The sequence below is a fragment of the Equus asinus genome, chromosome 6, assembly GCF_041296235.1.
Source record: "Equus asinus isolate D_3611 breed Donkey chromosome 6, EquAss-T2T_v2, whole genome shotgun sequence".
Lineage (NCBI taxonomy): Eukaryota > Metazoa > Chordata > Mammalia > Perissodactyla > Equidae > Equus > Equus asinus.
The window spans coordinates 17,409,147-17,423,255 of NC_091795.1; the positions used below are offsets into that span (position 1 = coordinate 17,409,147).

The window sequence follows — 14,109 nt, forward strand, 5'->3', positions numbered from 1 at the left end:
CCAGAACCTGCTGTGGGTTGGCAACAGTATCTATGGCTTTGGGGCCTTGTCTGGGATGGAGCGGCTTGATGGGGGCAATGGAAAGAACCAGGAACCATGTCCAGGATGACAGGAGCTGACTGGAGGAAGCCCTCATACTCAGTCTCAGAGCCTTCCTGACTTGGCGTCACAGTTCCTGTCAGGAATATGTCCACCTGGGAAGGTGGGTCAGACAAGGGAGAAAGGCTCCCAAGCGCTCTGCATGGGCATCACACGTGCTTCACACCCTGAGGCAGGCTCCTCCCTTCCTCACTTGGAGCCTGTTTCCTCTTGTTTTCTTCAGTTCCATGGGGATTCCATATGGGCAATCCTCTCGGGCGAGCTTGTCCCCCAGCCTGTACCTCATGGTGCCTTCCCTCATGGCCCAAGTCACTGCCCTGGACTTTCCTCTTTGCCTCTGGTGTCCCCACAAGACATGAACTCCCCGAAGGCAGAGGATGCAGAGCATTCACTGAGCTCTCCTCACGATGCAGCCCACGCCTGGCATGTGGAAGGTGTTTAATAAACGTAGGATGACGCCTGCCCTGGTGTAGACCCGGGAATCTGGAACGTGGAAGGAGCAGGGGAGAGGGTGACTGGAGTGTGACCACCTGGTGTGAAGGAGGAGGAGAAAACCCACTCGAAGCTGACACGCAGGGATTGGGAGCCGACAGAGGGCAAGCAGCTTGCAGCCTGGGGAGCCTCCGAGGCAGCAGTGAACTTGAAAGACAGAGTTGATGCTCCTGTGGGCTCCAGGTGACTGCACAGAGCTTGGAGACAGGAAGGTCCGAGAGACTGCCACAAGCTCTCTGTCCCCAGAAAGGTGTGTGGGGGCTGTTCTCAAGGCGGGTTCTGTGTTGTTTGAAACCTGCTCCGCATGCCCCTGTCTCCTGGTCTCCACAGCCCAGACTTTTCCGGGACAGCTTGCTGTCTCCTGTCTGGGCCATGAAGGGTGTACGTGGGCTTTCCAGCTTTTTTGAGGGTTTTAGAAGCCTCATGGGTAAGGCTAGGCTGGCAAAACCAGACGTAACTTTATTTGCATTGGGCTGGAGTGAAGTCAGCTCCGTGCGGTAACGGCTATGCAGTCTACTGAGTAGTTACATGTGTCCAAGTGAATAAAATGACAAAAAATAAAAATGGGTAGTTAGGTCCCCTCTGCCCGGCACGCAGCTCAGCGGACTCCCAGTCATCTTGTGGGATTGTTACTGATAAATCCAGTCTTCTGGGGGAAAACCACGTGGAGAATGAGGCAGAAATATGAACACTTCTTCGATGCTATGAAAGAAATGACAAGTAGGGACCTGGGGGTGGGAAATCTGGGAGGAGGCAGGTGTGCAGCACAGTCGCCCCCTGGTGGTCACTGGGGAGCACCGCACTTGGGACCACAGGCCAATGGCATCTCCAGTCAAACCGCCTGGAGGAGGAGGAGAGAACGATGGATCCTCTGGATGGTAGACTGGCCCTTGGAAACTTGCACAGCAGTGTGATGGGGAAGAGTATGGACACCTTATCCCACGTCCCTGGCCCTCACGTTCCCCAATCCGCGTTGTAAGGGTAACAAGGGGGGGCCTCCTCCATAGGCCGTGACAGTGAATGAGACGAGCCAGGCCCACACTCCTCCGCGCTGGCTCTGGGCCCTCTCCTGTGTGAGGCAGGTCAGTGTGGCCACGCAGCGGGTGGTGGCAGGAGGGTGGAGCCTGTGAATGGCGGGCTGCCCCCTGTGGCCTGACTGAGCCAGGGGACCCCCCCAGTGGGCCTTGGGGTTAGCAGAAAAACCGGGAATCATCACAGATTTATTTCCAATACTGGAAGCTCCTTCTGAAAAGTCTGTCCTTTCTCTGGTGGCTTATTGGAATGAGTCACCCTTCTATAGAAAGGGAGAGAATACACCAAAACTTCAGTGGGTTAGGAAGGAAGGATGCTCATATTTAAGAGGCAAGTAAATATTCATTTTTAATCATCATAACAATCCTATCAGAGGACTGTTTTTCTGCTCATTTTACAGATAAGGAAACTGAGGCTCAGCAAGGTAAATTGACATGCTTAAGGTGAAACAGAAAGTTCCAGAACCGAAGATTGCCCTAGATGTCACAGGGCCTTGGAAGCGTGGCACGTAAGGAGGTTATGGGGGTGTGTAAGGACACAGCCGCTCCTCATTCCTCAGGGCGGGGTGGAGGGGAGGAGATGATTTAGATGAGAAACTGCCCTCAACCCCCACCACACCCACCACCCTGGGCAGCACCCCCTCCCCTTTGCCCCGACTTCTGTGCTGATCCCTGGGGAGGGAGCTGTGTAATCCTGTCCCCCAGAGCTGACTGGACCAGCCCTGACACCTGTCCCGAGGGCAGCCAGTTCATAGGCTGGCAAGAGGCTGGAAGGGCGGTCTTCAGACCAGTTAGTTCCTCTGGGGACCAGGAGAGAGATGGCCCGACCTCATGGCTGGAGCTAAATTTGGTGCCTGAATATCCTATGCTCATTGAAACCTGGTGCTGTCATGTAGGTTCTCTACATGTGCTTGCTTTACAGATAAGGAAACTGAGGCACCGAGAGACTGTGTAACTTGCTGAAGGCAGTACAGCTGGTGATTGGTGAGCTGGAGTCAGTTTCGGCAGACTGGCTTCAGAGTGTCCGCTTGCAATACGTCACAAGGACGCTGGGGAGCTACTGGCTGTCATGTGTGCTTGAGACCAACTAGGGTCCTCTAGGATCACCCCCCAGTCCTCATTCTAGGTCCCGCTCATCTCTCTTCTGACCAGTGGGATCACTTGCAAGGTGCCAAGCATGCCTGTCATCTTCTTGTCCCTGGGCATCTGGTCAAGCTGAGTTCTCAGCCAGAAACAGCCCCCTAAGCCACCCTTTTCGGGTCCCCACTTCCCTGGGCGGATGTGGTTCGTCCCTCCTCTGTGCTCCATTTGTGTTTAAATGAGGCATGAGACAGTCTATGTTCTGTCATAGTCCTTCACGTCCGTGTCCCATCACTATGAAACCCCTACCACCCTGCTTGGCGCTGAAGGAGCAGGCTTTAGGGCCAGCCAGTGCTGTTTTGAGTTCTGGTCCTGTCACTCACTGGTCTTGGCCGAGGTCCCTTACAGGTGTGGTTATGACGCCTGTTGACTGGTGCCTGACTTTAAAGGGAAAGCCACTGCCATTTCATTGTCATGTGTGATGTTTGCTATAGAGACCCTGTCGTCAGCTTAGGGAAGTTCCCTTCTTTTCCTAATTTTTTTCACAAATGGGTGCTGAATGTTTTTAATGCTTTCTCTGTATCTAATGAGATGATCATAAGGTTTTCTCATTTAATCTCTTGTTCCAGTATCTACTTCTGTGTAAAAATTACCCCAAAATATAGTGACTTCAAACAACCACAATGACATGTATTTGCTCATCAGTCTATGCTTGGGGCATGACTCATCAGGGGCAGCCTCTTTCTGCCCACCCGCTCTCAGCTGGGAGGGCTCAAAGCTGGGAACTGGAATCATCTGAAGGCTCCCTCACTCATATGCCTGACAGTTGTTGGGGCTGGCTGTAAGTGGGGACATCAGCTGGGACTGTTGGCGGGAGCTCTTACATGTGGGCTCTCCGTGTGGCTTGGGCCTCCTCACAATATGGTGGCTGGGCTTCCAAGGGCAAGCATCCTGAGAGAGAACCATGTAGCAGCCTTTGGCGACCGAGCCTTGGGAGTCAAGCAGCATCAGTTCTGCCACATTCTATTCACCAAGACAGTCACATAAAGTCCTACTGAGTTTCAAGGGTGGAGGAAATAAATTCTCTCTCTTGATGAGGGAGAGAGAAAGTCTGGAAGAATATGTAGCACTAGAAATATTGTGGTGGCAACTTTTGGAAATTACACTGATAGATTTTCTTTTTCATTGTTTTTGCATCTAACGTTGCACTTCTTTAAAATTTTACTTTAATAAACGCTGAAGTTAATTGGTACCTTTCTCCTCCTACAAAATATTATATTACCCTCAATTTAAATGCTACTGTTCCCATATATTTTAGTTTTATCTTGGCTTTTTGTTTCTAATTTTTTTCTAAAATTTCAAATCCCACAAGGCATTATTCCTGCTGTTTTATACAATCAGTGCTTGTTTAGACTTAATATTTACTGCTTTTTATGCTCTTTATGCTTCTTGCACCTCAGACCTTTTAGCTGGGGCCATTGCCCTACTTCTACATGAAGTAAATCTCTTGGCATTTTCTTTAGTGAGTGTCTATTGGTGGCAAATTCTCTCAAGTTATGTTTGCCTGAAAATATTTTTATGTTGCCTGGTATAAAATTTTATGTTGGTAGTTATTTTCTCTCAACAAACTGAAGATGCTATTCCACTGTCTTTTAGCATTGTTGTTATCAACGAGATGTCAGTTGTGAGTGTGTTGCTCTTTTTCTGTCTGGCTGCCTTGGTGATTTTTGTCTTTGCTGTTCTGCAACTTCCTTATAATACGTCTAGTTGAGACTTTCCTTTTATTTAGAGACTTATTCTTATTTCTTGAATCTGTGAATTGGTGTCTGTGATGGTTAATTTGTGTCAACTTGGTTAAACTGTGGTGCCCAGCTGTGATCAAATACTAGTCTAAATGTTGCTGTGAAGGTATTCGGTAGATATTCATTAGATAGAATCGGTAGATTCGGTGATTGACATTTACAATCAGTAGACTTTAAGTAAGGCAGGTTACCTTCCATGATGTGGGTGGGCCTCATCCAATCATTGAAGGCCTTCAGAGCAAAAACTGAGGTTTCCCAGAAGAAGACGGAATTATGCCTCAAGACTGTAACATAGAAATTCTACCCCAGTTTCTAGACTGCGGGTCAGCTCTGTGAATTTTGGACTCAAGACTGCAGCTTCAACTTGTCTGAGTTTCCAGCCTAACAGCCTACTCTATAAATTTCAGACTTGCCAGCTCCCAAAATTGTGTGAACCAATTTCTTAAAATTTCTGCCTCTCTTTCTCTCTGTGGGATCCTTGGCTAATACAGTGTCTAATCAATTCTGGAACTTCTCAGCCGTTCCCATTTTCATTTCTTTACTTTTAGGACTCCATGTCGATTTATGTTATGCTTTCTTGCTCTTTTTTCTACGTTTATTGATCTATCATATTTACTACCTTTTGTTTCTCCGAGCTACATTTTAATAATTTCTTTAGATCTACCTTCCAAGTCATTGATTCTTTCTTCAGCTGGGTCTTTCCAGAAGTTTTATTTTATTCTTTTTTTCAGCTATGCATAGACATTCATTACAGTTTCATGTTTTCCACATGTATTTTCAAGCTTGTCTTTTATTTCTTTAAACATATTAAGTGATGAGGATTTTTAGGCTGCTTAATTTTAAAATGGCTTATGATGAGGATTTTTAGGCTGGTTAGTTTTAAAACTACAGATGAGATTCAGGCTCCAAGGAGTGGAATTTGTTTGCCCCTTTGTTGGGAAACATTTACATTTGTAAGGTAAATCTCTTTCTGTAAAAGGTGCCTCCCTGTCTGTACCAGGAAGAAGAGGAGAGATGACCTTGTCCCTAGAAGCTCTTAATGGGGAAGGCAAGAACTTAAGTTGGTTGCTGTCTGGCAATCTCATGTAACTGGTTTAGGGTGGTGGCGTCTAACCTTTCTAACCTTTACTTAATCTGATTTGATTCTTGTCTAAAAGTCATGGGATCACCCAATGACCAGACCCCACCTGCACTGATACCATTTTAACTTTTTTTTCATGTTCTTTCCTTTGTCTTGTAAAGAGATGAATCATATACCTATGCCTTAAATTTAGCTCTAACCCTCAACTGGGGGCAGCAGCAGGAGCTCTGACTGCCCGTGGGTCCTGTCCCCACACACCAGCTCTGCCTGCCCATGGGTCCTGTCCCCATGCCAGCGGGGGCAGCAGAAGCAGCGGCAGCAGAAGCTCTGACTGCCCATGGGTCCTGTCCCCATGCTATTCTATACTATTCTCTAAATAAAAGAGCACTACTGCCAGATCTTGAGAGTCTAAGAAATCTTTCTTTCGACTCCTCGGCTCACTGACCCCGCATTATTAAGTACAGTCATTTTGTAGTTGTGTCTGATAATTTTGTTATCTGAAGCCCTTGTGGGTTTGCTTATGCAGCCTGTTGTTTTTGCTAAATCTCATTCATGGTGCCTTGTTTGAGTATTTGGTCTTTTTTTTTTTTTAACTGAAATCTGCTCATTTTCTTGTAATTTTACAGGGGATTTCTGCAAATTAAATTCTCAAGCATATTTTCAGTGTGAATTTGGGCAAATTTACATGGGGTCCAACTTAAGCTTCCTAATTCTTAGGGGTAAATTTTCCCACTCTGTTTCATGCCAGGGCTTGAGATGGCCAACTTTTCTTGCTGTCTCTCCTGGGTAAGAAGCTGGGGCTGGGCGGGTTTGCTTCTGTTTTACTCTCATTATCTCTGAGGGCGTAACTCTTTGGTGGTTCCAGGTTTTACGGAGGAAGGAGTTCCTGATAGATTCCCCACCTGGCTGGGCCATGGGCTTTATCTCTTGAACTTTGGGCTTTGAAAGGATGTGACACCAAAGCTCAGTCAAGCTCATCTGTTTCAGAAAATCCTTTTGGGGCTCTGCTCACCTCTCTGAATTTCCACCTCCACTCAGTTCCCACTTCAGGAATGCTGTACCTTTTTGCCAGTTTTAGGATGCTTCTAAGAAGGTATTTTATATATTTTATTCTAGATTTTTAGTTTTGGGTGGAAGGAGTAAATCCAGATACCTAGACATTCCATATTATTGGAAACTGAAGTGTCTATATATTTTAATGTTAAACCTTGAATTTCTGGGACAAACTCAAGTCTGTCATGATACATTATATTTATATAATATATATATTATATATATAAACCATGCATATGTAACATTATTGAAATGAGTTTACTACTATTCTGATTTTTACATCTTTGTTTATAGTTGAGATTGTCCTGTAATTTTTCTTTCTTATTCTATCCATGACTGATTTTTTTTTTAAAGATTTTATTTTTCCTTTTTCTCCCAAAGCCCCCCGGTACATAGTTGTGTATTTTTAGTTGTGAGTCCTTCTAGTTGTGGCATGTTGGATGCCACCTCAGCACGGCCTGATGTACAGTGCCATGTCCGTGCCCAGGATTCGAACTGGCGAAACCCTGGGCCGCTGAAGCGGAGCATGTGAACTTAACCACTCGGCCACAGGGCCGGCCCCTATCCATGACTGATTTTTTTAAAAGCCTGATACTATCAGTCTTTAAATGAGTTGGGGAGTGTTCCCTCCTTTTCTCCTAGACTGAGACCCAGAGAGGGGATGGGACTTGTCCAAGGCCACATGAGTTTTGTAGCGTGGTCAGAACAGAGGTCTCCTGACCCTGAGCCCATGGCTCCTCCTGGGCCCTTCACTGCCACCCAGCCATAAAGAGGGCACAGCCCGGCTTCCCCCTCTGCACTGAGTGTCCAGTTCAGGAGGATGCTGAGTGGGTGAGTGGGACATAGATGTGCAAATGGATGGGTGTATGGATGGATGATGGATGGATGGTGAATGATGGATGGATGGTGAATGATGGATGATGGGTGAATGGGTGAATGATGGATGATGGACGGGTGGATGACTGCTGGATAAATGGATGATGAAGGGATGAATGGATGGATAACGGCTGGGTTGGCTTTCCCCCTCTGAGCTCAATGGCCCAGCATGAAGGAGGTGGTTCAGTGCTTACACCTGGCGCAAAGCCACCTGCCTGGGTCCGATTCCTGGCTCTACTCTTTAATAGCTGAGAGGTCCTCACATCCCTCAGCCCCAACCTCCCCATCTGTGCTCATCAGGCCATGACCAGGGTGAACGTGCTCAGCACAGTGACCAGCCCAGAGCAAATGCAGGACATCCCCCATCCCAGATGGCAAGATCAGAGCTCCCTTGCCTGGATTGTGCCAAGGCCCTGGGGCTCAGGTGGAGTCGAGCATTTGTGTGTGGTGGTGGAAGGAGGCTCCTGTTGTCTCTCTTCCCAGCTACTGCTGAGATGCCCGTCAGCCAAACCTGGTGACCCATGTCTGTATTCACCATGGAGGTGATGTCACATGACACTGCCAGACCCCCCCCCCCCCAAACCTCCCTCTTCCTCATCCCCCAGTTGGGGAACCCCCTCACCTCCCCCCAGGTTCTCATTTCCTACCCCTCCTCTGCATAACCCTCACTGAGTTCATACTTTTGAAAATAGAAAGCAGGAAAGGAAGATGTCTTCAGGCAAATTCTGCTTCTTCCCTGTGACCTGCACCCTCCAGCCAAGGGGACATGCAGAAATGACTTCCTGGAACTGGCAAAGAAAAATGATCTGGGGACGAAATACAGATGGCGCCTCAAGAAGTCACCTTGCCCCCAGCTCTGTGTATAGGCTGCAGGACTGGAGCTTCTCGTAAAGACTCCGAGGATGACTATGGGCATCTCTTCCCTACTCCACCTTCTGTGACGTCACATTGGGAACTTGAAATCGAGCGTGAAAATTGCAAACGCTACGATTCGGGGAATGTTAAACATTTACCAGCACAGAACTGGGCAGGAGCCATGGCTAATAGCAGCAGGGATGGGAGGGGCCGGACTGAAATTCAGAGTCGGGATAAAGCCAGCAGGAGTCCCTCTCCTTTGTCAAGTTTATTTTATTAAAATATACAGACTGAATATTGGTGGGCACTGAGAACAGGAACCACCCTCCCAAGCCGCACAGAAGGAGATGCTTCTGCCATGCAGACATGCCGCCAGTCCCTGTCCCAGAACGGGAGACACACCGCTCCTGGTTGGACGTGTAGCCAGTCTGGCCCGAGGTCAAGGGGGGCAGGGGAATGGTGGTGACCCTCTTCCATGGCCTTGGGCCTTTAGAAGCAGAGCTACACCAGCTGGGAGGTTCGGGCTCGGGGTAGGGGAGGGGGAGAAGATCCCTGAGCCAGGGAAAGCTGATACCCTCCTGGAGGAGAGGAGAGCGACCCCCCAGTCAGACTGGAGATGGGGTGTCAGTGCGGCTCTGGGAGGGAGGATCACCTGTGTGTGGGTGTCAAGGGGTCCCCATGGCTGAGCCAGACCAGTCTTCACAGCCTCTGCCGCCCAGCCTTGCCTCCGAGGGCCCTGCTCCCCCTGGGGCCAGGCCTGAGCAGCGATAGGACGGCAGCCGATGGAATGTATCACGTGGGAATGTTCCTTGCAAGGGCCCCGTGCTGCCTGGGGCTGGGTTCCTTCTCTGGGAGGCCTGGGCAGGAAGGGGCAGCCTCTCTCTCTCTCTCTTTCCTGGCGACTTTTGTCATCCTGCCACCCGGCCTTAGGGCCCTCAGCCCTCACTATTGGCTCTGGCTTCAAGGTGACACCAGATTCCACTCCCAGAGCAGAACCCAGCCAAGCGGAGTCCCCAGGGTTTGTGCTTTTGAATGATGAGCTGGGCTGGGTTGGGCTAGGGATGGGCTTCGAGCCCCCGCTGCTCTGAGGCACAGAACTGACCCCCACACCTCTTCCCCAGGGCCACCTGTACTGGGGCTGCTGAGACCCAGGCCTCAGCCCACCAGGAGGGCCTTGTCTTGGAAAAGCAGTGTCCTTGGCTCTCCTCGTGGGCTGCGACCTGAGCTGCTGGGGGTGCTTGTGCTTTTTGTGGGGGGTTGGGGTGGAGGAGCAGCCACACTGCTCCAGGCCCCTACCCAGGAAGGGGGGCGGTGCTCAGCCAAACTCCTGGGCTAAAGAAGATGGGGCAGAGGGGTAAGGTGGGGAGAAGCCCCTTCCCAGGCCCGCTCCGCCTCCTGGGCTCCCCGGCTGCCAGCCCTGAGCCATAGGACCTCTTCTCAGGACCAACAACGACCTTGGAGGGAAACAGCCTAGAGGCTGAGGGTGTGGGCGGTCCCACCCACTGCATCCCCACTGAGCCAGGACTGGGGCAAGGGAAGGCTTCTCCCATCCAGTGGCGCTGGCAGACAATTCCCCTCAGATTCTCCACCAAGAAACCCAATCCCTGAACTTGAAAGGCCTCCCTTCCTGGGGTGGAGAGGGCACGGAGCCCAGTGGCCCCTCAGCACCCGAGCTTGTCCAGCTCAGTGGAGTGGCAGGCATCCTGGGACCCGGAGGAAGCATGTCCACAAAGCAGCAGGCTGTGTCTCCATCACCACCTCTCTCCTCATCAGAACTTCCTGGACCTTCAGCTGCTCTCCAGGGTCGTGTGGTGAGGGGCATTCTGGGAGTGTGGTTGGTGGGCAAGGAGTGGCTGGGGGGACAAGTAGGCCAGAGCAGCCCCCAGAACCTGGCCCGCGTGTGGTGGGCAGGAAGGGTGGCAGGAGGGCGGGGCGAGTGGGCACACACAGGAGGCGCCTTTGCTTTGGAGACTGGACCCTCCTCTGCAGGAAAGCTTGAGCACTCTCCTGCTAACACCCAGGGCCGGCCGCCTGCAGACGCTGTGCTTTGAGCTGCCCACCTGGAGGCGGCTTCGCCCCACTGGCCTGGGACAGGGCCTGGCGAGGGGTGTTCAGCTCTTGTCACCTTAATCCAGCTCCCAGCCAAACTCAGGCCTCCTTGACCCTGTCTCCCTCTGCCAGCCCAGAGGAATGGAGTCCGTGTGTGTGTGTGTGTGTGTGTGTGTGTGTGTGTGTGTGCATGTGTGTGTCTAGAGCAAACTGTTCACTTTTTGCCAAATATATTAGAAAAAAGTTTCTCATGGAGGCTGCTCCTGGCAGGACTGAGGCTTCTTCGGGGCCAGGGGTGGCAATGGCCACTCAGGGAACCCCCGACATGTCCTAGATGACATTCTCGAACAGCTGCATGGAGCTCATGATGTTTTCATCCTGCGTGGAGAGAAAGGACAGGAGGCCAGGTTAGACTCTGGGTGGGCAGGGCAGGGCAGTGCCCAAATCTGACCCCCGGGAACAGATTCTTGCCAGGGACTCGGAAGCCTACAGGGAATGCTCTGTCTGGCTCTCTGAGCGAGGGGGGAGCTGGTCCAGCACAGCCCGTCTTCAGCCCCACAGGCTGGCTGCAAGTCCGTCTGGGAGCTGCTAACTCGCTGATGGACAGACCTCCCTACTGTGCACAGCTGGGGGCAACTGGAGGCCGCCCTGGGAGTGAGGCAGGTGGCCAAGGCCAGTGGAGGCCCGGTGTCCTGCCCCATGGAGGGAGCTCTGCAGAGGAGGGTCAGCAGCAATGCTGGGGAGGCTCCAGGGGCCTTTTCCCAGCGTGACCCCATCCTGCAGGCCACAGGACCTAATCACCCTTCCTAATGACACCCACCATGCCTGCCCTCTGACATGAGGCACTACAGGGCAGGGCTGAGGGGTGGTGTGCCCACGTGGGTCGAGGGCTGGCAGGGGCGGGTAGGGAGGGGATGGGCTCAGAGGAAAGAGTCAATGTGGGGCTTGGAGGTGGGGAAGGGCCTGGGGACAGGCAGGGGCAGGATCCTGGGTGTCTTCGACTCCCCATGCCACCTACCTTCTGACAGGTCTCGAGGAACTCATCAATGGTCACCACCCCATCTTGATTGCGGTCCATTTTCTGCAACCCAAGCCATGCCCTCAGTGAGATTGTGTCCCACTAGGGACGGCCCCTGCCCAAGGCCTGAGGACACGGCAGTGGGTGGGCTCCCTCCACCCTAACCTGTTCCCTCTGTCCCCTCCCCCGGATCCAGGCCACCTCCCACCCACAGCTGACCTCTCTGGCATCTTCAAGTCTGCTCCCCACCTCCAGCACCTCCCTGACTTACACTTCCTCCTAGGCTCACGCTTCCCAGAATGCATCCCCCCGCTCATCTGATGCTCTCACCTCCCTGACAGGCAGCCAGAACAGATGGAGCAACCGAGGCACAGAATGGCCACGTGTCTAGAGGGCCCCCAGCAAGGGGGAGGCGGAGCCTTCAGCCCCTCTAGTTCCCACGGACACAGAGCAAAATCACCCAATCCCACTCCTCTCACAGAGAATTTCCCTGGAGGAGCTCTTGGAAGGCCCCAGAACACTGGCCCGGGGTGACAGCTATCTTGGAATCCACAAGCCCTGGCCTGCCCTGAGATGAGGTTCAGTGGTTCAGGAGTGGGGTTGGTGTTTTAATTCACTCCTCAGGATCCTGACAACCAGCCAGTGGGGGATGCAAGTGTAACCTCCTCATGGGAGGGAGAGGGGCTCAGAGAGGAAGCGGCTTGCCCAGGGTCACCCTAAGAGCAGGAGCCCCGTCCTCTTCTGGCTGCCCTTCCCTGCATGGCCCGGGCTGGAGCGCTTACCTGGAAGAACCTCTCCACGTGCTCCAGAGGCGCGTCCTCCCGCAGGATGGGGTAGGTGTGGCGGCCCATCATGTCATAGATGGACTTCATGATGGCCAGCATCTCCTGGAAGGGGGCCGGAGCGGGTGGCATGAGCCCGGCTGCAAGGATGTGGGGGCTGGGAAGGCTCGAGGAGAAGGGGCTGCATTACAGAGTGGGGGGCACCTCCAGGGCAGGGGTGAATGAGTGAGAGGGGCTGTGTGAGCTGGACAGAGACCAACTCCCCGCCATCCAGTCTGCCCAGCACGAGCTTCCGACTCCATGAGACATTGGAGATAGGTTTTTATGTGCAATCGCTCAAATTTGAAACTACTGCAACTATTTCATATACAAAAAAATTGTTTGGGGCAAAAAAGCCCCGACTGTGCGCCTGTGTGGTGAGGCCCCCGATTGCACCCTGCCTGAAGGGACCACACTGCCTACACGGATTGGTGGGAGCCAAGGCCAGTCCCCCACCCCAGCTTCTCCACTTGTGTCTCCCTCAGGCCCTCCCTGTAAGAAAGGATGATCTGAGAACACTTATTGAGCTGGATGTCCCGGGCGTCCAGGACCGAGAGCCCAGGAGAGGAGGAGAGTCTTTGGCTGCCTGTCCCTCCCAGGGCTAGGCTGAGAGCCACATCTCCGGACAGGGAGGTGGGACAGGACAGCTGGGGAGCAGACAAGAGGAGAGGAAGAGAGGATGGGGTGGGGAGCGGTGGGAGGGGAGGCGGGGCAGATGGGCCACCACCCCAGCCACCCCCGTACCTCTTTGGTGATGTAGCCATCTTTGTTAATGTCGTAGAGGTTAAAGGCCCACTTGAGCTTCTCGTGGACTGTTCCTCGCAGGAGGATGGAGAGGCCAACCACAAAGTCCTATGGAGGGAGGGGAGGCTGAGGAGTGACAATCCAATACCAGATTCTGTTTCCAGTGATCTGTGTGGCTTCCACTGGGATTCACATGTCTAGAGGTGAGGAGCCTCCGTGACAGAGTGGGCCAAGACAGTGTGAGTGTGTGAATGCGTGTGTGTGTGTGTGTGTGTGTGGCAGGGATGGAATGGATGGAATGGTGGCTGATGCTGATCTTCTCAAATAAGGAGACTCAAATACATGGTGTCTTAGACCATTTAATGCATCGCCACTGATAGGGAAGATCTGGGGGGCTTTTTAATAATGGGGAGTACTCCACTTGATCCCCACTCCAATTTTGGATCTTCTGGATCTCAGGAAACCTGTACCACAAGAGAGAGAGACTAAGGGAAACAGAGTAAAGCAATTTGGGAGAAACGAAAATTACTCCCGAAGAAAAAAACTTAACAGAAACTATCAGATTCAGAGATTAGAAATCTGGCACCCTAAATTAAGACTAGGATAAAAAAATTATCCTTTTATAAAAAAGGAAAATTGAGAACAAGAAAGAGCTGTTCAGAATTCAAAACAAGAAAGGGAAATGACAGATTCAGAAGAAGGGTTGGAAGAGCAAGTGGAATCTTCTATAGAGTAGCATGAAAAGGCGGAGCTGGAAAATGGGAGAGAAAAGAGAAAGATAAGAGGTGCCCTCCGGAGGGACCGACAGTCGGACAGCAGGAGGTGCAGGAAGAATCAGAGGGAAGCATGTCAGAAGCAGCAAAGGACTTCCCAGCACGGAAGGCTGTGCGTGTCCAGGCCCTGCCGAGGCCCAGCACGCACATGGAGGCAGCCCGAGGTGTCACCTGCTGGCATACAGCACAACACTTCAGGAAATGGGCAGCAAAGAGAGGATCCTATGAGCTTCCAGAGAGAAAAACCAAACCAAACAGAAAAAACAAAAGCAGATCCCGTACAAGGGGCAGGAATGGGCAGGCTCTGCCTCTGGACAGCAACACTGGAGGCGAGA

General features: G+C 51.9%; 1 protein-coding gene across 6 annotated transcripts in view; it reads right to left on the bottom strand.

Annotated features, from left to right (window-relative positions):
* Positions 1 to 8,624: 8,624 nt before the first annotated feature.
* KCNIP3 (potassium voltage-gated channel interacting protein 3) overlaps positions 8,625 to 14,109 on the bottom strand; it is a 92,370-nt gene continuing 86,885 nt past the window's right edge. For all 6 annotated transcript variants that reach the window (XM_014864227.3, XM_070511723.1, XM_070511724.1 and 3 more), the window contains 4 exons: positions 13,002 to 13,109; positions 12,219 to 12,323; positions 11,437 to 11,499; positions 8,625 to 10,796 (listed from right to left, as the gene is read on the bottom strand). In XM_014864227.3, coding sequence (XP_014719713.1) covers positions 10,749 to 10,796; positions 11,437 to 11,499; positions 12,219 to 12,323; positions 13,002 to 13,109 — 324 coding nt within the window. In that variant the 3' untranslated portion in view covers positions 8,625 to 10,748. The remainder of the gene's footprint in view (positions 10,797 to 11,436; positions 11,500 to 12,218; positions 12,324 to 13,001; positions 13,110 to 14,109) is intronic.